Source organism: Heterodontus francisci, chromosome 9 (genome assembly GCF_036365525.1).
Source record: "Heterodontus francisci isolate sHetFra1 chromosome 9, sHetFra1.hap1, whole genome shotgun sequence".
In the NCBI taxonomy this organism is placed as follows: domain Eukaryota; kingdom Metazoa; phylum Chordata; class Chondrichthyes; order Heterodontiformes; family Heterodontidae; genus Heterodontus; species Heterodontus francisci.
In genome coordinates this window covers 41,983,651-42,006,596 of record NC_090379.1, presented here as the reverse complement: position 1 = coordinate 42,006,596, position 22,946 = coordinate 41,983,651, and the positions used below count along the sequence as shown (strand labels likewise).

Below are 22,946 nucleotides of genomic sequence, written 5' to 3'. Positions count from 1 at the left end.
TCAATTATCATGTGTGTGTCCTTCTTGCGAGTAGACAAATAAACCTTACTACCTGGCTTTGATATTGGAAAGCCAACTGAAGCATTCCTATATACATTAAAAACGAGATTCAGGTAGTGCCAATAAAGCTTTAATTTGCTCGTACTTATTTTGAGCCACATTCATATAATGGTAATAATTTTAAAACACTGTTTATTACATTCCATCGTTTACTATATTGTCATAAAGAGAAAGCACCATGATTTTCTTAATTCAAACTGCTTGTGATACCATGGAATAATACCCAATGTAACTTGAAAGGAGAATTATTTAGCGAAAGGGTAGCAATAATTGAAGGTTATTCGCTGAACTTTAAAAATGGATATACTAATTATTACTGAAAGGCATCTGTACTGTCAAATGAATAGCCCCTTCTTTCTTGCGGTGGCAAGCGTCTATGGAGAGACTATAAGCCTCGATTGTTTAACTCGACTCTAAAAATAACGGCTGATTATTTACGGTAGCAAAATCCTTTATGAAAGGAAGTGCTGAAGCATTTTGTGCAAAAAGCCTGTCTTATCTATACCGAGCAGCAGTGTTAGGAACCAACAGCTCGGCATTTGCATGTCCGCTGTGATCATAGCCGAGGGGAGTGGGGTAAAGGCAGTGATCCCCAAGAGATTACAGACAACCCGACAAACAAGCAGCATTTAGCGGACGGTGACACTCATCTTAAGGGTTTACTTCAGCGCCTAATCGGATGTATAAAATACCATGAGCAATCCCAATGTTTATGCCACTCTGTGCCAACTGTTCCTTTGGATTGAATTCAGGGATGTTCCTTTATTTTAAAATCTTGGAAACTTCACTAAACAGGTTTAAAGCAAAGAAGATGTGACAGTTTGTTGAGTTATAATCATTAGGAGGATTAAGACAAAGAATATTCTACCTAGAGGGCATCTTCTATCAATTATTTTTATAAAGTTAACAAAACAGCATATGTTGAATATACATATTTATGTGCACTTAACACCCACAATCACATATAAGTGGATTAGAAAGCGTGCCCGAATGTACTCGGGAGGTATTATTTGGTTGAATTTCCCAAGTCATAACATAAATGAGGCAGAATTGAAATTACTGGATGTGGATCTGAGGCTATTACGGTTACATGTTACTTTTTCTTGCCTAATATAGCAACTAACTTTAAATTTGTCTTTAGTGTCTCGAGTAATATATTTAAATGACAGAAGGAACATCAGCTGATATAGATAAGCTTGGTTTATTTAACAAAGGAAACAAACTGATTTTGTAACTGTCTTTTGTTGGTCCTCTGCAATTCGATTTGACATGAATGTACTCAGAACTACGTGGAACGGCAACAGATGGAATTGTGCTGATTCTCCGTGTTACTCAGCCTGTTGGCCAGTAGAGTGCACTCAGCACATTAATACTGCAAGAGATTCGCAACCTAACTGGCCGCATCTACAAAAGTGTGTATTTAAAATCTACCTGTTTATGGTTTCACAGTAAGAGCCATTGGCATTAATGATAAAGAATTGGATAGATGTAGGTTTGTGTTTTACTAGGAATTATTCTGCATATGGAAACAAATTGATTTTTGCTTTTATTTATTACTGCTCCCCAGATTATTTGCATAGTACGAAGGAGAATACTTGGCATCAAGGAGCTTCGTTCATTCCAGTTTCTTTGCTGCTTAAGAATGGACAATCCGAGGACTCAGACGGATGCAGTGCAGCAATACTGTACAGTGTATATTAGCTCATGCTGTACGTTCATGGAATTGCAGCGTTCCTTCTGTCCGACATTGCATGTGCTCGATCCAGCAAAACACAGAAAGCACAGTCACTGACGAAAGGCGAGAAATTCATTGACCATTCACAGGGATGGGTCTGTATACAGCTTCATGCTAACACCTGTCGAGAAACCCAGCAATGGACAAAGGCTAAGCGAAGTGTCCTAATAAGCAGATCGTTGGCGATCATTATCATCTGTCAACCTCTGCTCCCAGTGATCATACTTTGCTGTTTAAAGCTAGGTTTCAGTTATTTGCAACGCTCTGGATTCCAATTCCAATGATAATGGCATAATATTCAGAGGAAACATGTGGTTTAAAGTATGTCATTCTTTGCAGAGCTGCACACTGATGTTCATACAAGGATATTAAATAGAATATATTGGCAATGGAGCAGGGGCATGCGTGGAAATCAATGATTGCACTATTGGAAAGCTGCGAGAACCTGAACACAATGGAAGAATGAGCTTCTATTATTAGTACGAATGGACACTTTCAGAGATAATAATGTATCGTCTATATATTTCACCACCCTGTCCGTTCAAGCTGCAACTAAGGCATTGTCGTTGTAAAGTGTTACAAGACCAAAGCAGTTATCACACCATTGGAAGGCATGCCATTTGGTGCCAAGCACTGAAACAACCGAGGCACTGACATCAGATGAGATCGTGTAAAGTTACTGCGCCGTACATGCTCCCTGATATAGTTTCATATAACGGGGCTGGTTTGAATTGACACACAGCGTTAAAATATATAGAATTGGTCAGTTCGCGGTAAAAAGTTACTCGAATGGTAAGATTGTTGAAGAAAATGGATTTAGTAACCAGTACATGAATTATTGGGGTTGGTGGGGAAAGGGACAACCTAAAGCTTGGAATTGCCCTTTGACACTCAATGTGTTTATTTAACTAGTGAATTCTCCATGTTCATCACTTGTATCAAAGACAGGAAGCTCCAACCTGGATAACTGTGAAATAAGTAGAGCTACTAATGTATATGGAATTATGTTTACAAACGACGGATTATGTGTTGGACGGACGCGGAATCTGGTACACGCGGGTTTATTTCTCTCCCTATTTCAGTTGATGAGCACTTGTAGAAGATACCTTTAGCTGTGGAAGTGATGGTCTTCATTGGGAAAGAGTCCAGTGGTGTGGGAGCACTCTATCGGCATTGTCTTGCTACAAGCCGTATCTTGGAGAGAAGATCCAGTCGATGTGGCTTCAGTTGTAGAAAGCAGCATTCGCTCTCGCAAACGCAGCAAACCCGAGCACTCCAGCCAGAAATCGGTGCCAGGCTCACTGAAGATTGCGAATCGCGATGATAGCGGCGAACTCGTGTGACAGTCAAGAATGGACCTATGATTTAGTGAAGGATGCACTGCATCAGAGAGCACACGTTAACGTCTCCCTGGACTGGTCCGCCTGTGTATACTTCTGTACGCTGCATGATAATTGAACATCTTAAAGAAATGTTACTAAAATGTCGGCGTAAATATTGTCAGATCGTGTTTGCGACCGATTTTGTTCCATTCATTATTTAAGCAAGGGGTGTCGGGGTTTTCATTTACAGACTGCGCATGTTGTCCCTCTGTATGTAGCTCGGAGGGCACATAACATGAACTCATTCTGTTCTTCACCTGATGAAGCCTGGGGGAATTTAACGTGATGTGTTCTGTTTTCAGGAGCTTGCACTCCGAGACCAGTACAGTTGCCCTGCGGTATATTTCTTGGGAGCAAGTTTACATCTAGCAGTGACATCGCTTTTATTTTTTTTTGAACTTCATAGGACAAGTAAAACACAGTGAGGACTTCTTAAATCAGAGTGTTGAATTCACCAGAAAGGCTCGCATTTAGCAATGACTTGTCCAATGTAACGTCATTAGCAGAAATGCAAAGGCAGCAAATACTTTATAGTTTTTGTGATGATGTTTTACCCTGCTAGTATGGAGAATATTTTTGTATTAAAGTATGTGCTGTATAACACGGCAATTTATATATACATTAACTGAGATAATGGGTCTTGTGGCTAATCCCTTATTGCAACATTGATGAGTTACTAATGCACCACATCTCAAACAATAATTATGTCTGGCGACAACATAGTTACAGAGTTACGGCAATATGAGAAAATTGTGTTTTTTATATTTTTGGTTTCCATAGAAACCATATTTGACATATTGTGTGTTGATGCTGGATTGACGTGTAATATTCCCTGGAACCTCGTTTGTCGAAATTATCAATGTAGACAGAAATTGGTACCAATAATCAGCAGGAGGATAAATTAACACTCATTTACATCTTCTATTTTGGTAAATCTTACTGAATTTAAGGATAATATTAATAATCATGTTTATTAATGACTGAAGGTTTTTTGTTGCAGCTTTCAATCTTTTGTTATGCTGATTGTTACTATTTCATAGTTCTTAGTCTAATTCTATACTTAGACAAGACAATTACACAATCAATATAATAGTTTTCCTGCTTATTTAATATAGTGCCTTCGCTGTGCTTATCAAGATAATGGGAAGGAATGCCATGCTTTTCTTTCAACTTTTGCATCCAATGCCGGAGTGTAGCATTGATTTGGAGTTCCAATGCCCATTAATCCCCCATCTCAGAACTACCCTGTTTTTTGAATGAGGCACCGAGGACCACCAGCCTGCTCAGGTGGGCAGACAAGATTCACTAACATTTTTGGAAGGAGAACAGGGCCAAAATTCCTTCCTCAAATAACAGGACTAAAAGCAGATTGGCCAGTCATTCATCTCTTTGTGGGTCTGCACTTGCCTACATAACTTCACGGCACAAGTTAGCCAGTGGTTGTAAAGTGCATCCGAAGTTGGAGAAAGTTAAAAGGCGCTTTATAATTGCAAGCTTACTTTTCCTTCTATGACCCTCCCCAACACAAAATCAATCTATGTCATTCGGATCACGCAATCAGTCCATAATTATGAGCGGTTTCATGCCATGGACTTATATCCATGAAGAACTGGCTTTCACAGAATCATTTGATTTTGACTCCTATCATCTACAATGCAGGAGGGCAGTTATCCACATGGCTGGAATGTAGGAAGGCAAAACCCTACATATGTGAACTGAAATGTTGATAAGCGCCGTTTGCTGGTTTCAGATAATTGGCAGATTCTTTACATTGAGAAGAGTGAACAGATAAAGAAAGCTTTGCAAATAGTATCGTATCTCCTGGAGGAGGTGGGGACGAGTGGAATCTCTCCATGGCTAAGTTGCCTCTAAGATGTACCGCAAGAGCGCTGTTAGTGCTGGACATACCAGCCTGGCTTCTTTATTAATGTCACCTGGACAGACACACCTCTGACTGACTGGTGGGATAGAAACATAGAAACATAGAAAATAGGAGCAGGAGTAGGCCATTCGGCCCTTCGAGCCTGCTCCGCCATTCATTATGATCATGGCTGATCATCCAACTCAGTAGCCTGTTCCGGCTTTCGCCCCATACCCTTTGATCCCTTTAGACCCAAGAGCTATATCTACCTCCTTCTTGAAAACATTCAATGTTTTGGCCTCAGCTGCTCCAGTTAAACCAGAAAGCCATACTGTTTATTGCTGAATAAGCAAAAGGAAACTCACCGAAACTCTTGCGGCTAAACTTCACAGTACCTTGTCTATTATTGGTCATTCCAAAACCTTGGCTCACGCCACCTGCACCTAAGTTCTCTGAATGTTATTTCAGCCTTCCCCAAACCAATCCATTTCTTTCTTCCTTCACACTACTTCACACCAAACCCTTTGACGAAGCGTTTAGTCAGCCATTCCAGTATATCCGTCTTTGGCTCGGTGTCAGTCTTTGTCTGATTCCACTCCTGTGAAACACCTTGGGTCCTGTCACTATGTTAAATACACTGCATATTGCAGGTAGTTGGGATCCTATAGATAAAGCGTCCGTATTCCATATCAGACAACAAAATTCCACCTATGTGGAATTCTGAATTTCTTTGATGGATTTAAGCATAGTGATGGGTATTCTTTCATGCAAGACCATTCAGTTTACCCCAAAAAATTAATAGACATTTAAGTGTAGTGCATTGCACCATTAAAATGTTATCATTAATTGACTTTGCAAAGTTCATCAGCTTGAGTGGCCTCTGCCAGCTTTGTTGGAGGCACCTTTATCCTCGCTGGGCTGTCTTTCAGTCGTCGTCTCTGACAGCAAAGTGCCGCCAGCTGCAAAGACAAATAATTGCTTCCTCCTTCACTTCTGCCAGGTGGATCTGGCCATAGCCTTTGGGGCTTTATTCGTGCTTTCACCATAATTGATGCATTTTCTGATATCCAGGTGTGTCGCGATCAGAACCACAAATATTCACACCATCCAAATAACTACACACATCCTATATGTCCACTAAAATAAAAGCAAAATACTGCGGATGCTGGAAATCTGAAATAAAAACAAGAAACATTTCGGGAAGTTCCGATGAAGGGTCACTGACCCGAAACGTTAACGCTGCTTCTCTTTTCACAGATGCTGCCAGACCTGCTGAGTGGTTCCAGCATTTCTTGTTTTTATTTCCTATATGTCCACTTGTTCTGTGTTCTATTGTTGCTGAACATCCTACTGTATATACAAATGGGACGTTTTGGTGCAACCGGCGCAGTTACTGGACTTGCTGTAATACAAGTAGAGAAACACAAAGCGGAAGCGTCTGCATGATGGTAGGACTTTTGGTAACGCAGATTTACCACTGAATACGCGGGATAATGAAGTCAGTCTCAGGGCAGACACAGCACTTTAAAAATGTCCTTCACATGAGGATCTGGATTCAAAACAATTAGTGTTGAGTAAATCTAATATGTTTCACTGGGTTTGGGTGGCAAGAACATCATGGTGCCTAATATAACAGAAATTGCTTACATGCGACTTGCCACACTGCTGAAAACAGATATCGATGATTGAGCTGAAGAAGAACTTTGAGACCTGCTCAACAACCAAATGGCGACTGTCTTCCTTGGGGAGAGGTGGGATGTAGCTGATATCTTGGGGTTTGATGCCATGTCTTGTGAGTGATTTTGGGAACGGAATCTGTGTCGAGCTGACATCTGAACCCTGCAGGTGCTCACTTTACCAGGGAACTGTTACTAACCAGCTCGGCTCGCCAATGAAACCTGCAGATTGCACGTGACACTGGGGTCCAGCTGATTCCAGAAACCTCGGCATGCTAATGCCGCAAAGAGTAGTGTAGTTCCAATTGGAACAAAAACATTGGGAGGCTTATCAGTTACTTGTATTGGTCGGCTGCATGGCCCCAGCAGTATCCCTGCACACACTGGAGGATCGCTAAGCATTACTTGTACCAACCTGCGCCTCAGTTGGCTGGACGTAGTCAAGTGCGGTGTGTCCCTATGGAGATAGAATGTTCTGTCTATTGACAAAATAAACATTACTGAATGTATTTCTCGGTAGTTTGGCTCGTACACTCCATAACATATGCATCTGTCAGGTACCAGTTGGCCAAAAACGTCATGCTTTTTTTGAGTTAAATAGTGTTTTACGCCAGTTGCAATTATACATGAAAGTCAAACCAAACACCACAACCACTTTGAAGTGATCTAATGCCGAAACCACAACCTTGGCCGTTTGGCATTAGTACTTCTGTAAAAGTAGACAGCCACCCCAAAGGTGTAGCATGTGTTAACGCAGGTCTGGCCCATACCCCACTCCTGCGCTGTGGCAGTCACCTGAGCCATTTTCCGCTTCATCTGGGGATCTAAAATGGACCGGGTCCGGAGGGACACGATGTTCAGTCTCTGGACAAGGGCAGGAAAAATATACCCAACGTGGCCCTCATCCTGATGACTACCTTCGTGTGCGGCTGCATCAAGCTGTGTGTAGACCTCCAGTACGGAAACTCCAATTGTCACTACGTGCTGAGGTTCTATCTGTCCCCGTTGTTGCGAAGGATGGGCCTGGTCACATTGCCACGGAACGCTCCATGCAGTTGGGCCTTGCCGTACCACCTATCCTTCGTGGAGCAGTTTCTGCGGGAAAACACCTTTGACCACCAGTCCATCAGGCAGTGGTCTGCACGGAATGTCCTCAAGGCCCTATGGGAAAAGGAGACGGTGGATCCTGGCGGATGGTTCCCCGAGCAGACCGTCAAAGTCATTTGGTGGAATGCCTCATCACCAGAACTTTCAAACAAGCACCAAGGCGTAGCTTGGCTGGTGGTGAGAAGGGCCCTCCCCGTCAGATCCTTCATGCACACCCGAAGTCTCGCCCCCTCCGCACAATGCCCCCACGGTGGCTGTGGTGGGGAAGAGATGGTCGCCCACCTCCTCCTGGAATGTGTCTTCGCAAAGCAGGTGTGGAAAGAGATGCAGTGGTTTTTGTCGAGGTTCATCCCAAGCAGCTCTGTAACACAGGAGTCTGTGCTCTACGGGCTGTTCCCAGGGACGCACACCGAGACAAACATCAACTGCTGCTGGAGGACTATCAATTCGGTGAAAGACGCCCTTTGGTCTGCCCGAAACTTGCTGGTCTTCCAGCGCAAAGAGTTGTCCAGCACCGAATGTTGCAGACTGGCACATTCCAAGGTCCAGGACTACATGCTGAGGGACGCACTAAAGCTTGGGCCAGCCGCAGCAAAGGCTCAATGGGGAAAGAGCACAGTGTAAGGTCCCCCCAGCAAGCTGAACTGAGGGGCTGGATTCATGGGAAACCCCTCGAACTGTATTGGGAAAATTTTGTGTGCTGTAAATGTAAAAATGTTTATGGCATGACAATGAAATGGAAGGGTTGTGAGGCAACTCATGATTGTATTGAAGGAAACTGATCATCTTTGCACTGTTTGTATTTTTTGACTTGATGCTGTTTTAAACTGTTTGGGAATGTAATTTTTACATATTTTTATGAATAAAGTATATTTTGGAAATTAAAAAAAAGTGTTAACAACCATCTCATCTATTAGAATTGAATTTAGATCCAGGTCTCAAAAGGCGAAAGGTCTCATTAAACCCCTCCTTTCTTTTGAGTTACTTCCATATCCAGGTGTCCCTCTAAAGCTGGCCTTTTGAGTTTTTCAAATAGCCCTTCTTGTGAATTTCACCAACTTTAAAACATGCGTCAACCACCAAATAGGAACTTTTCAATTAACCCAGTTTCTTAAAAAAATAACAGGGTAAGATCAGCGCGAGTTGAACAGCAAAAAGGTGCTTATTTATTATCAGAAGCTTGTCTTGTATCTTCTGAAAGGCCAGAATGAAGGTTAGACTGCCTCAATAAACAGATAGCGGGAACAGTGGCGCTGATCCCTCCTTGTAGTTTCTTTCACTCCCACAGCAGCTGTGCTCAATGGAGAAATGCAACAAGCGATGCAGCTGAAATGCGTGATGAGTGGGATGGAGCGTTTTTAATCTGCTCCCTTCGCCTCACTGCTGACGAGCTTCCATCACGCAGTCTGTACGTCTCCGACTGTGGGCGAGCTTCATGTTCAGTATCGGGGCACGTACTGAGCAACGTGATTCTCCAGCTCCGCTAACAACCACTTCAATCTGCTCCCAATTCCAGCCGGAGTATTCCCTCTCATCCTACCCTCAACCTGCAGCCCTGTCACCTCAGCGCTTTCACACAAGGACCCTGGATTAGACCGGGTGCAGACAGGAATATTGCTGCCTCTCTGGCTCTCCGCCGCGGTGACATCTTTCCACCCTCCCATCGCTGGATACAGCGGTGAAACAGCGTTTCTCCACCTCCTGAACTTCTCGTTTCAGTGATTTTTTTTTTGTGTGTCTGTGAGTTCTTGGCGGATCCAGCTCTGTATGTGTCTGTGTGTGGAGATTTCTATTTAGACGGCCAATCCAGTGAAAATGTTGCAGCCCGAATAATAATTAGTGCCGCGGTTGAAAGGGGAGACGAGTTTGCCCGGAGCTGATGCATTCTCATGGTCCGCTATATCGCTGGGTATGTTAGCGGCATATGCAGAATGGATGTGGCCGAGCTACCATCGAGCGGGTTGTCTTAATTGCTCTCCAGGGACCACCGTGAGTTACTTTTAACCCCCCAGCGGCAAAGTCCTCGCCTCTGAACATCCAGCCTCAGCTCTTTATCCACGGGCTTGTTATTAGCTTTGCTCCTGTAGCCTTGAAACGTCGGCGCGGATATGTTGGACACGCTCTCTTCATAAAATTACACCGATATTGTTTTCTCCCGTGTGGCCTCTCCTGTCGATCACCCTGTGTCCACTCAGTGACAGGGGAGATCACCGCCGCTCCTTTCCCGGAGCCCGGCTTGCTGACGGTCCGCTCAAGGCAGCAGGAAGACGACGCTCCCAGACTGGATATGTTAACACTAACGTGAAGATGGATTTTGCTTATCTACTCTTGTGGCTGCTTCCAGTTGTACTAGAAGGCATTTCTGGCCAGGGGGTGTACGGTAAGTTTGTCATGAAAACCATTTCCTTGTAATGATCGGCGTGAAATTGTCCTTCTTGCCAACCCCAGGGCATTTTTAAACACTTGCAGTAATCCAATAGTGCATTCTGCAAAACAAAATTTACAAGAAAAAAGCCCTGGACGAATGCTATGTTTCTGAAGAAAATTGTTTCTTTTTCCACCATGTAGGATTCTATTTGACATATTGATTTTCATTGTGGTAAATGCAAATATGGATTTTCAATGGGAAAATATTGAAAATGTGCGCTTAATCGCCGATGCATTAACTGCAGTTACAATGAATGCGAGTAGCTCAGCATTAACTACTCTCCAGAAATGGACTATAGATTTGGGCAATTCTCTGTACATCTGAACATCACTAATGCTTTGGAGTGCAGACATATCCGTGCCCTGTCGGTGATCTACACTTCCTCTCTGGATGAATATGTTTGAAATATCCATAAGGCGCTGGCAGTTGATCATGTGACACAGTAATCCCTCCCTAAAGCGCGACCTTAAACTTGTGGACGTATGTTTAGTTCCTTGAATCATGTATCAGAAAGCGAGCTGAAATGAATTCTGCACTCATTAAGTACACTGTACGATCCCACTATTGGTGCTGGTTTGTAGATTTTATGTGCCAAGTTTCCGAAGTGTGAGGTGATGAAGCTGCCACCAAACTAACTCGCCATGTGCGAGTAATCGTTGATAATTGGGTGAGCAACGAGACGTTTGAATCTGTGAATTTCAGGGAAAGCAAGCGGATAACAAAAGCCCCCTTCGGGGTAATATGTCAACTGCCCGCACTCACACCCCTCAGCACTCCTATGGCTCTCACCAGCCCCTATGAATTAGGAGACATGGCTGATAGCGTTTATACAAATTAAACCGACGTTTTTGGTAATGATTTGAAACGAAAGTAATGTCCCCTTCCCTACTAAAACCCTCATTTTGCTAAATGAAGAGGCCTTGATGAATGTTAAATTAACTGGATTTGTGGAAATAACTGGTTTCAGTAAAAGATTGGCGAGCAATAACTTATCTCAAAGATGCTTGTTTAATTGTTAAAAAATGGTGAATCAAATAATAGATTTGTAAAAGCTGTTCAATTTCTTTATGGAATTAAGCTCTCCCCACCCCCACCTAAACAGAGGTGAAATTGAAGTGTTGTCTTGACTGCCAACCCCCTGACCGTATGTCTGTACACTATATCATTTTAATAGCTAAACTGAGTGATTGATGCGACGCTGCTGTAATGAATAATGAGCAGCGAGGCTCCAACGAGCAAACACAACCTTGTATTTCGAAAGGAAAGAGTTAAAAGTTGGTGTTTCGGTTAACAGAAATGTGAGCACGCCCACATCTGATTCTGCAAGCCGGCAAGTTACTATTGAGGCGGCACCTGTAGTGAATAACCAGATTAATGTCGGGTAATTGGTCACAATATAGATGATTGCAGAGGTCCCACTGTGAGGCGATCAATACGCTCGGTATTTCGAGCCGACTGAACCATTCTTTTTCTCCCCGAGCTTAATCCCTTGTCAAAAACTGTTGTGTGCCTCTCCTAATGACGGCGCTGCAATCTACTCGCCGAGAATCCGGGTTGTGGATTTTTAGAGTCACAGGCTGCTGTGAGTTGAGCAACGAGATGTCAGTGGTTATGTTAATTTCGCTAGTGAAACTGACAGGTCTGTCCCCTAGTGACCAATCAATATTGAAGGGAATATAGGGAAATCAAATCTGTTAAATGCACTAGAGAACAGGATTGTAAATTTCGGCTCCCGTCATGTGTGTATGATTTTCCCCCAAATGCAATAAAAGTAGCTAACCAAATCGTCTTTAAATTAAAAGAACTCTTAAATAATTAATTGTTTCCTTGTGAATCGTTTTAAGTTTTGCACGTTTGCCGTAGACCCGTTGCTTTGTGACTGTTAGAAATACCCGGATTGGGAGTCGTGAGAACAGACCTTTCTAAAAGGGTATGCTGTACTTGTTTGCAGAAAGACAGGTATCCAAATGAAAACGACTTAGATGTTGGCGCATGCATGTATTGTTTTAGACAGAAATGACGATGGCTCCTGTCAAGGGAAATGACTTCTCCGCCTGGTTCCTAGATCAGATATATTAAAAGGGATTGCAGGGAGGGCAGTCGTTTAAAGTGGCATTTCATATTAGTAGAGTTATTGGGATGTACGTTCATCAGGAGTTTGTAAACCGATTCATTCAGCTGCTAATTGTGTCTGCCCTAAACATCCAAAACAGCATTAAATAACATAACCCGCAAAACGTGGGCTGGATTTGTTAGCTACAGCAGTTAACTTATCGACTGGAAACTTTTATAGAAGGCTATTACAGGAACCGACTCTGCCCACCAACTCTTCAAATGGGTGACAACGCCCCTTTAAAATTGCAACAGTTAAATAACTTCTGCCTTGCAGGAGAATCCTGAAATCGGCCACTTACTTTACCCCTGGGAAGATCTGATGGCTCAGGACTATTGGAGGCCCTCAGATATGGTCAACTGAAGTCAGTGTGAATTCAAGTTAGTAACTGTACTGACCGAATCGGGGTTCCACAATCTTTTTGTTCCTGGACATAAGCCCAGAGGTGCTTCTCTCTACTCCATCAAAATGACTCATTTCTTATTGTCTTTTTGCAATACAGCCAATGTCAGAGCAAATTGTGTTGTAAAAGTTGGAATTCTATAAATATGATCAAACTTGGAATCTTAGTTTGCATGAAATATAGAGATAAATTCTATCTATTAAATTCAACCCTCCTGCTATAACCCATAGACAGCATCCTATTTTTAGGTAACAGCTGGAAATGGAGGTGTATAAGATAGTTAATTGTACAGATAAGATGAATAAGATAACTTTATATTGCAAAAGTAGGACAAAGGCCACAAGTTCAACTAGTAAAAGGCAAATATAAACATTTAAGACTTCAGGAAGTTCTTCACACCCAGAGCAAGGATTTAGCATTTTGGGTCAGGACCCCATGTTGGGGTCAAATGCAAGTCCTGACCCTGCGCTGTCAGGAGTAGTGACCTGGCAGTGATTTTTGCCTTGATTGTCCAATTAGTGGCCAGAGGGTGTGCTTGCCATGGATGGGCTGCCAAAGATGGAGGGCCAATCGGCTGTCCAGCATGGAAGGCGCAGCAGTCTGCTGTTGCAGGTAGTGGGAGAGAGAGGACACTTCCATCATGAGACGCCCTCTCAGCACTTTTAAAACCTTTTTTAAAAAAATGTCCACAGCTGCTGGACGACCATTGCAGAGGGGGAACCCCTCCCCAGGCTGGCCTGTGGCTGCAGCTGTGGCCAGGTGGGCTGGGGCAGCAGTTTGCCACCAGGAAGCTACCTCCAGGCTGTTGCTGTGCTTCTGATGTCACAGGGGCTTGCAGGCCGACTGGAGAATTCCAGTTAGCCTCTGATCAATGGCCTTACTTGGCTTTTTAATGACCTCAGTTGGCTACTCACTGCTTGTGGGCAGGTAGCTGTTCCTCCCCTAATTCAGCCTCCAGGAAAAAGGCTCAGGTTCAGGATTGTGCCAGCAAAATGGCACACTGGCCATCTGCCTCAGTTTCCACCCCCATTTTGGGTCGAAAGTCCTGCTCCTGGAATTAACTTCCAGATAGAATAGTGATGATTTTAAAAAAAAATGTCCATTTCTGAACGAGTTAGATGCTGTAATCGGGTGACTTCAAGGTCTTAGTGGATTGCTTTGTGTTTCAGAGAATTACGAGCCACAACACCGAATCAGGCTAGTCAGTTCAACAGGTCCATTCCGGTGATTATGCTCCGCTTGAGCCTCCTGCCACCCCTTTTCATCTTAACACCATCAGTATATTCTTCTCTCCCTTTCCGCCTTATATGTTTATCTAGTTTCCCCCTTAAATGCATCTATGCTATATGTCTCAACTACTGGTAGTGAGTTCCACATTGGCCATGGATAGCCTTTGTCTTGAGCATTCTTGTGATGTTGGTTACCAAACTGTGTCTTCTTAAAGACACTTTCAAATAGAAAAATTCAGGTTATTGTAGCTACTAATAAAGTACTGAGGTCAATGAGAGTGCAGTAGTAATTGCTTGTAAGTCTTAGGAACCAGGTCAATGACTGTCATTTTTATAAATAAAAATGATTGTTTTACAACTGTGACAAACAAATGTGTTCTTCATACTTTAGATATCACATGCTAGACACAAAGGCTCAGATTTCTCAAAGAAAGCTCCCCACAAAGATCTAATGATCTCTGTGGTGTGGATTTCACCTTTCCCAATGTTAACCTGAATCTGATGCCGAGTCAAGGGAATCTCCAGGCATCCAGCAACAGTGATGTTATCGATCTGGCTAAGCAGCCAATTATATTCTCACAGACAATAAACCAGGAAGTAAAATGTACTGATATATCCTTCACTTTTAATTCAATTTTACAGAGAGTGATATAAATGATTGGGACATACACATGGGATTAAGATGGGATCTAAAATATTATAAACAAACTTTTTAATAAGTTTTTTAATATTCCACAAATATAAAATTGGTTTTTTAGGGCCAGAAATGTTTTGCAGCAGTAATTATGAACTTAGTGTACCATTAAAAATTCAGTTACACCTCATTCAACAAGGTATAATTTTTTCAGGGGTTTTTACTGTGAGGCTAAGAGTGTAAAATGACAAGTTCTCTTCAGTTCAGTGATTTCTAATTGATTGCAATCTGTGGGGACTACAACAGCGCACCCTATCGAAAAGCATAGAATCACTGAGTAACTTCTGGATTTCTGCATTTAACTGCGCTGTCAGTCTCAGAGAAGTAATACTGATGAACACTGACAATCCAGGTTAAGATATACTATCATTTTAATAGTTCCGTATTGCTACTTTTGCAAAGGTCAGTTGCTGACCTGATTTATCTATTTGTTATTCAGTACCACCAATGGGGAAATCCAATTAATTGAACATTTTACTGTTCTTTCATTACATTTAGATACAAATACTATAGAAGCTGCAGTGTAATTCCTCGTAAATGCCACTAACAGCGGAAGGTTATAGAAATTTCAGTGTAGAAAGAGACCACTTGACTCACTATGCTTCTGTTCATGGTAGTTCTATATTGAGGCTAACTCCTCTAATTCCATTTCTATGACTGGACTTCAAATTACAAAAGAAAAGAAAGGCCATCATTTATATAGCTTCCTTCACAATCCCAAGCCTCCCAAAACACTTTGCAGCTAAGGAAGTAATTTCAATATGTCTCAGTTGTAATCTAGGAAATGCTGCAGACAATTTGCACATGGCAATGAGCTAATGACCAGATACTCTGTTATAGTGATGTTAGTTGAGGAATAAATATTGGCCTGAACTCCCCTGCTCTTCTTTGAAATAATTCTCATGGAACCTGAGAGGGAAGATGGGGCCTCAGCTTTTAACATCTCATACAAAAGGTGACACCATCAACAGTACAGAACTCCCTCAGTGTTGCACTGAAGTGTTTGCTGAGATTATGTGGTCAAGTCTCTGGAGTAGGACTTGAACATGCAACCTTCTGACTGAGGGAAGAGTACTATCCATTGAGCCATAGCTGATATCTGTAGGAAATGCATGCCTTTTATGCATAATAATTATAAGCAGGATACCAGAAAGTTGTAAACTTTTATTGTAGCAGTGTGAAATGCAGAAAAAAAAAGTAAAGGGAAATAGGTCAAAAAATGAAGACTTGAAATTTATCTGGAGAGTTCAAGAAAATCAAACACCAATGTATTGCCATTGATTTCTTTCCCCTTTAACTGATTTACTGTATTTACTTACCATTGATAATTTACTGTTACCTAGATTCATAGAATGATACTGTATGGCAGGAGGCCATTCACCCCATCACACCTGTGCTGGCTGTTTGGTAGCACGATCCAATTAACTCCATTACCATGTAACTTTTTTTCCCTTCAAGTAGAGTCATAGAGAGATACAGCACTGAAACAGGCCCTTCGGCCCGCCAAGTCTGTGCTGACCAACAACCACCCATTTATACTAATCCTACATTAATCCCATATTCCCTACCACATCCCCACCATTCTCCTACCACCTATCTACACTAGGGGCAATTTAAAATGGCCAATTTACCTATCAACCTGCAAGTCCTTGGCTGTGGGAGAAAACCGGAGCACCCGGCAGAAACTCACATGGTCACAGGGAGAACTTGCAAACTCTGCACAGGCAGTACCCAGAACCGAACACGGGTCGCTGAAGCTGTGAGGCTGCGGTGCTAGCCACTGTGCTGCCCTTTATTAATCCAGTTCTCTTTTGAATGTTATTGAATCCACTTCCACTACCCTTTCAGACAGTATATTCTAGATCACAACATTTCACTGTATATAAATAATAAAAAAAAGTTTCCTCATGTCGCCTCCAATTTGTTTGCCAATCACCTTAAATCTGCGTCCTCTTTTTCCTGTCCCTTTTACCACGAGAAACAATTTCTCCTGATTTACTCCATTGAACACCTCTATCAAATCTCTCCTCAACCTTCTCTGCTCCAAGAACAATCCCAGCTGCTCCAGTCTCTCCAAGTGCCTGAAATCCTTTGTTCCTGGTACGATTCTAGTAAATCTCCTCCAATGCTCTCTAAGACCTTAACAGCCTTCCTAAAGTGTAGTGCACAGAAAACAATGCTCCAGCTGAGACTTAACCAGGGTTTTATAAAGGTTCAGCATAACTTCTTTGCTTTTATACTCTATGCCTTTGTTAATAAAGCCAAGGATCCCTTATGCTTTTTAACACTCCTTATCCTGCTACATTTACGAATTTGTGTACATACACCCTCAGGTCTCTTTCTACAACACCTTTAAAATTGTATCATTTTGTTCACATTGCATCTCCTTACTCATCCTACCAAAATGTATTACTTCACACTTCTGAGTTAAATGTCATCTCCCATGTGTCTGCCCATTTTACCAGTCTATGTCCTCCTCATTATTTATTACATTTCCAAGTTATCATCTGAAGTCTTTGAAAATTATGCCCTTTATGTGCAAGTCCAGGAACTTAACATATATCAAAAAGCATGGGCTTAATGCCAATGCCTGGGGAAAACCACTATATACTTCCCTCCAGTCTGAAAAGCAACTGTTCACTACTACTCTCTGCTTTCTGTCCCTTAGCCAATTTTGTATCGAAGCTGCCACTGTGATTATTTTACATTCAATTCTTGTTTTCACACTGACTGCATTTTATGTTGTCTTACCTGCAATTGTTATTGAGGTAGTGTTATGCAAGCACTTTGATCAATCAGTGGAGTATAGACACTGTAAACACACTCTTGCAGTTATTTTGGCATCTGTGTGGCTTGCATACTCAACAAGTGAGTTCCAAATTGTATTTCTAATTGATCGAGTGTTGGCAGTTATACATATACTATTCAGGTTTTGAATGCCTCATCCAAGCTGCTGTTGAAAACTGCTATTATGTATCCCCACAATCTCTTGTTCACCTTTTGTGTAAATGTGTGATGATGTATTTTTATTCCGCTTGAATAATGGCCTATCAATGTAGGATACATAAAGAGGAATGGTGCATACTGCATTTAACTGGTTTGCAGAGAGCAAATTTTTGATGTTCCAATTGGTGGGATCACCTATCCATAGGATCTGCTGTTTGTCCATGCTGTGTTCAGGGGAATGGTAGAAATGCATTTTCATACATTTTTTTGCTGCTCAGCATGCCAGATGGAAGGAGTTTTTGGTGTCTGCTGTCTGCCTGGTGAGGACTCAAATCCATATTGGTCACTTAGTGACTATCCAGTAACTAACCTGATGGAGAATGATACCTTATGGCAGATTTGGCAATCATAGGAATAAAGGAACATAAAAACATTGGAACAGGGTAAGCCATTCAAGCCATCGAGCCTGCTCTGCCATTCAATTACCTCATGGCTGATCTGTACCTCAACACCATTTCCTTGCCTTTCTTCCAGGCTCTTGATGCCCTTGCCCAACAAAAATCTATTGATCTCAGTCTTAAAAATTTCAATTGTCCCAGCATCCACAACCTTTTGGTGGAAAGAGAGTTCCAGATTTCCATTACTTTGGGGCAAAAAAAGTGCTTCCAGATTTCACTCCTAAATGGTCTAGTTTTAATTTTAACCTTCTGCCCTCTTGTTCTGCATCCCTCTGCTAGAGGAAATGGTTGCTCTGTGAAATTGTTTTTATAACTATAAACACTTGAAATAGATCACCCCTCGACCTTCTAAACTCAAAGGAATCATAGCCAAGTCTATGAAACCTATCCTTATAAGTTAACCCTTTTAAGCCCTAATATCCTTGCACTGAATCTATGCTACAACACTTAAAGGCCAATATATCTTTCCTAAAGTTTAGTGTGCAAACCTGAACGCAGTACTCCAGCTGTGGTCAAATGAAGCTTTTATACAACTGAAGCATTCTTTCCTCACTTTTATATTCTAATCCTCTAGTCATCAGCCCCTTGTCCACCTTCTGCTAAACCTGGAAGTGAGCGGAATTTAGGCAGGTTGTGTTCGTTTCTGATTTTTCTTTTTGGTATTTTAATCACTGATACAACCCATCCATGTTTTGGATTTGAGATTCAGCCCTATGTCTCTGATTAGATTCCATTTTCCCACGATGGATGTTAAATTGACAGACCTATAGTTGCCGGGTTTCTCTTTTTAAATCACTCATCTTAAATAATGGAGTGATATTTGCAATTTTCCAATCCAAATGCTGCACAATTCCTGAATCTGGAGAACTTTGGAAAATTATGACTAATCCATCTCCAATGTTCTCACTTATTTCCTTTAATACCCTGGGGTGGAAACCATCAGGTCGTGGAGACTTGTTTATCTTGTGTCCCATTTATTTTCTCCATTTTTGACATGCATTGAATCCACTGTTCCTCCCCTTGACTTATTGTTAGGTACATTTTTTTTTTGTACTGCTGGTAGTATGTTTTCTTCCTCCACTGTGAAAATGGATACAAATTACTTAACAAAATAGCCATTTCCTTATCTTTTATAGTCTTGCCTGCGATTGTCTTTATTGGGTTCACATTCCCCTTAATCACTATCTTTCTCTATATTTATAAAACCATTTTCTATTTACTTTGATATCCCTTGCAAGGCATTTTGTATTTGTTTTTTGTACCTCTTATTTACTTTCTTTATATCCATTTGTTATTCTTTATAACTATTCCAGTCTGCTAGATTTCCAAATTTATCCTTGCATTTGTGTAAACTGTTACATTCAGCTTGATACTGTCTCTTACTTCATTTGTTGACCATGGCTGCTTAACTACATGAAAGGAGCCTTTGCATTTTTGGTGTATATACTAGTTTTGTATCATATCTTGAAATACATCCCATTGTTTGTCTGTACGTTTACCTATTGTCAGTTCAGCCCAATTTACTGTGGTCTATTTTTATTTCATATAAGCAGATCTGCAGGTTACTGTTGATGACTGGTCATCAATGCAATCTGGAAAGGTAAACGTGCCACTGGAGGATGAGATACTTTTCACTTGACCCCGGGCGGCACAGAGGTGCAGTGGTTAGCACTGTAGCCTCACAGCTCCAGCGACCCGGGTTCGGTTCTGGGTACTGCCTGTGCAGCGGGTGCTCCTGTTTCCTCCCACAGCCAAAGACTTGCAGGTTGATAGGTAAATTGGCCATTGTAAATTGCCCCTTGTGTAGGTAGGTGGTAGGAGAATGGTGGGGATGTGGTAGGGAATATGGGATTAATGTAGGATTAGTATAAATGGGTGGTTATTGGTGGGCACAGACTCGGTGGGCCGAAGGGCCTGTTTCAGTGCTGTATCTCAGTATGACTCTAATCTGGCAAATCAATGCCTTTAACTGGTGGATCAAGCAATGCCCTGTGCTGATAGGATGTGGAAATTTAAGAAAGAACAAACTTGCATTTAGATAATGCCTTTCATTTCTTCAGGGTATCCCAAAGTACTTCATGACCAATGAACCATTTTTGAAGTGTAATCAGTTTTGTAAAATAGGCACATACCATTGCCAATTTGAGCAAGAGCAAGCAAGAAACAGAGATGAGATAAGTACCTAGAGAATCTGCTTAAGTGGTGTTAGTTGAAGGATAACTATTTGTTGGACACCAGGAAATGTCTCCTATTTTTTGAATACGTTCACAGGATATTTTATGCCCACCTGAGAGGGCAGACAGGACCTTGCTACAACAACTCATTCGAAAGATGCATTTCTAACAGTGAAATGCTCCACCATGCTAATGTATTAACCCAAATTATGTGCACAACTCTTGATGTGGGCCTTAGCACCCAATTCAGAAGGTTATGGGTTTACCACTGAGCCAAGGCTGACACCTAGTCAATCAAGCGCCACCAGTACCCATGCTCACAATTGGGGAATCCAAGGCTTTAGCTTTTTCCAACCTGCACTATGTTGTTTAATTGTAAGTAAGTATACCTTGTCCCTGTGGGGAGACTGTGCTCTCTATATTAGCTAGTTTACTTGTGTGGATTTCTCTGCAGTTTATTTAGAGATACAGCACTGAAACAGGCCCTTCGGCCCACCGAGTCTGTGCCGACCAAGAACCACCCATTTATACTAACCTTACAGTAATCCCATATTCCCTACCACCTACCTCCACTAGGGGCAATTTACAATGGCCAATTTACCTATCACCTGCAAGTCTTTGGCGGTGGGAGGAAACCGGAGCGCCCGGCGAAAACCCACGCAGACAGAGGGAGAACTTGCAAACTCGGCACAGGCAAGTTTGAACCCGGGTCGCTGGAGCTGTGAGGCTGCGGTGCTAACCACTGCGCCACTGTGATTTGGAGACTCAGACATCTGGTGATGTGTTTCTGACTGACCCAAAAACAAAAGCTGAGAATGATGTTCTGCTGGGAAATAAAATATGGAATGGCATAGTGGCTTATGAATGGCACTAAATTGAATGACTTAGCATTCCTAAATCTGAATTAGCTCACAAATTGATTTGTTGCTTCCAATTGTTTCTTATTTATACCACATTTGCTAAAAACATAAATTAATAGATCTAATTAAGACATTTTTACAACATTCTCAAGTTGGAGCATATTTATTATTATGGTAGCTGACTTGTATGTTCCATATTTGTATTTGTTTTTACATGGTTTCCTACAGTTCTTGGGCGTTACTGCACATCAATTCATTGGTACCTTTGTGTTATATTCAAATCGGGTTGCACAGAGACGTTTTCTTTTAATGTCTGGTGTCAGGCCTTAGTTCTGTACTGCTGAGAGAGCATGACGAGGAATTCTGGATGGATTGGAACTTAGATGACTGACGAATTCTGTTAGCAATAAAAGTAAAATTTTGTTTAAAAGAGTTATTGCACAAACGGTTATGGCCATGAGTCTTCACTTAATCTATTTCTGCTAAAGCAGTCATGTAGCTTCACTGCTACAAAGAAAGGTAGACCGTGCAAACCAAAAAAAATCCCACAAGGAATAGGTTTACATGCAGCATATCATCTGATACTGGCGTTGTCATGAGTGAGAAAGAAACAACATTGATTTCAAGGTGTGTCTGTGTTAACATAGAAATGCTGTTTATTAAATTAGTGATTGTGTTGCAGGATTTCTTTCACAAGTGTGGAAAAGACAGTGTGCAAATAGTGTAGGTGTTAATTTTTCAGGCAATTGAAGATGCAACCATGATGGACTCAAAGTGGACCTCTATTCAGTTAATTCCAAGCCAGCTTTTGCTGGTATCCTGTGTAATGCTCAAAAACATACCCATATTGGTGTGGTAATAACTGGATATTTCTATTTCTAAGACCCACTAGAATATTCCTATCAAAGAATAACAGTGATGTCTTGGCATGTAATTGCTTCAGCGTTCTTATTTATATTCTCATGATCTGAGTGTTGCTAGCAAGGTCAGCATTTATTATCTGTCTCTAGTTGCTTTAGAAGGTGGTGGACCATCTTTTTTATTCTTTCATGGGATGTGGATGTTGCTGGCAAGGCCAGCATTTGTTGCCCAACCCTAATTGCCCTTGACAACTGAGTGGTTTGCTAGGCCATTTCAGAAGGCAGTTAAGAGTCAACCACATTGCAGATTTCCTTCCCTGAAGAGCATGAGTGAATCAGATGGGTTTTTACGACAATCAGTTTCATGGCACCATTACTGGGACTATCTTTCATTTCCAGATTTTTTTTTAAACTAATTAATTGAATTTAAATTCCACCAGCTGCTGTGGTGGGATTTGAAACAGTGTCCCCAGGGCATTAGCCTGGGTCTCTGGATCACTAGTTCAATGACATTACCACTACGCCACTGTCTCCCCATATCTCCCCTTGAACCATGTGTAGCCTATGTGGTGAAGATACATCCACAGCGCTGTTAGGTAGGGGGTTCTAGGAATTTGGCCCAGTGACTATGAAGGACTGACGATATATGTCCAAGTCAGAAAAGTGTGTGGCTTGCAGGTGATGGTGTTCCCATGTACCTCCTGCCCTTGTTCTTCTAGTTATTGGAGGTCACAGGTTTGGAAGGTGCTGTTGAAGAAGCATTGGTGAGTTGATGTAGTGTAATGTGCTGATGGTGGAGAGAGTAGATATTTAAGATGTGCTGCCGATCAAGAGGACTGCTTTATCTTTGATGTTGTTGAGCTTCTTCTGTGTCATTGCAGTTGCACCCCTCTAGGCAAGTGGAGAGTATTCCATTACACTCCTGACTTGTGCCTAGAGAGGCTTAGGTGAGCCATTCAC

At 41.8% G+C, this 22,946-nt stretch overlaps 1 protein-coding gene across 3 annotated transcripts in view; it reads left to right on the top strand.

Moving 5' to 3' along the window:
- Nucleotides 1–9,291: 9,291 nt before the first annotated feature.
- The window catches only part of mdga2a (MAM domain containing glycosylphosphatidylinositol anchor 2a), a 990,949-nt gene continuing 977,294 nt past the window's right edge, over nt 9,292–22,946 (top strand). For all 3 annotated transcript variants that reach the window (XM_068038888.1, XM_068038889.1, XM_068038887.1), the window contains exon 1: nt 9,292–10,201. In XM_068038888.1, coding sequence (XP_067894989.1) covers nt 10,129–10,201 — 73 coding nt within the window. In that variant the 5' untranslated portion in view covers nt 9,292–10,128. The remainder of the gene's footprint in view (nt 10,202–22,946) is intronic.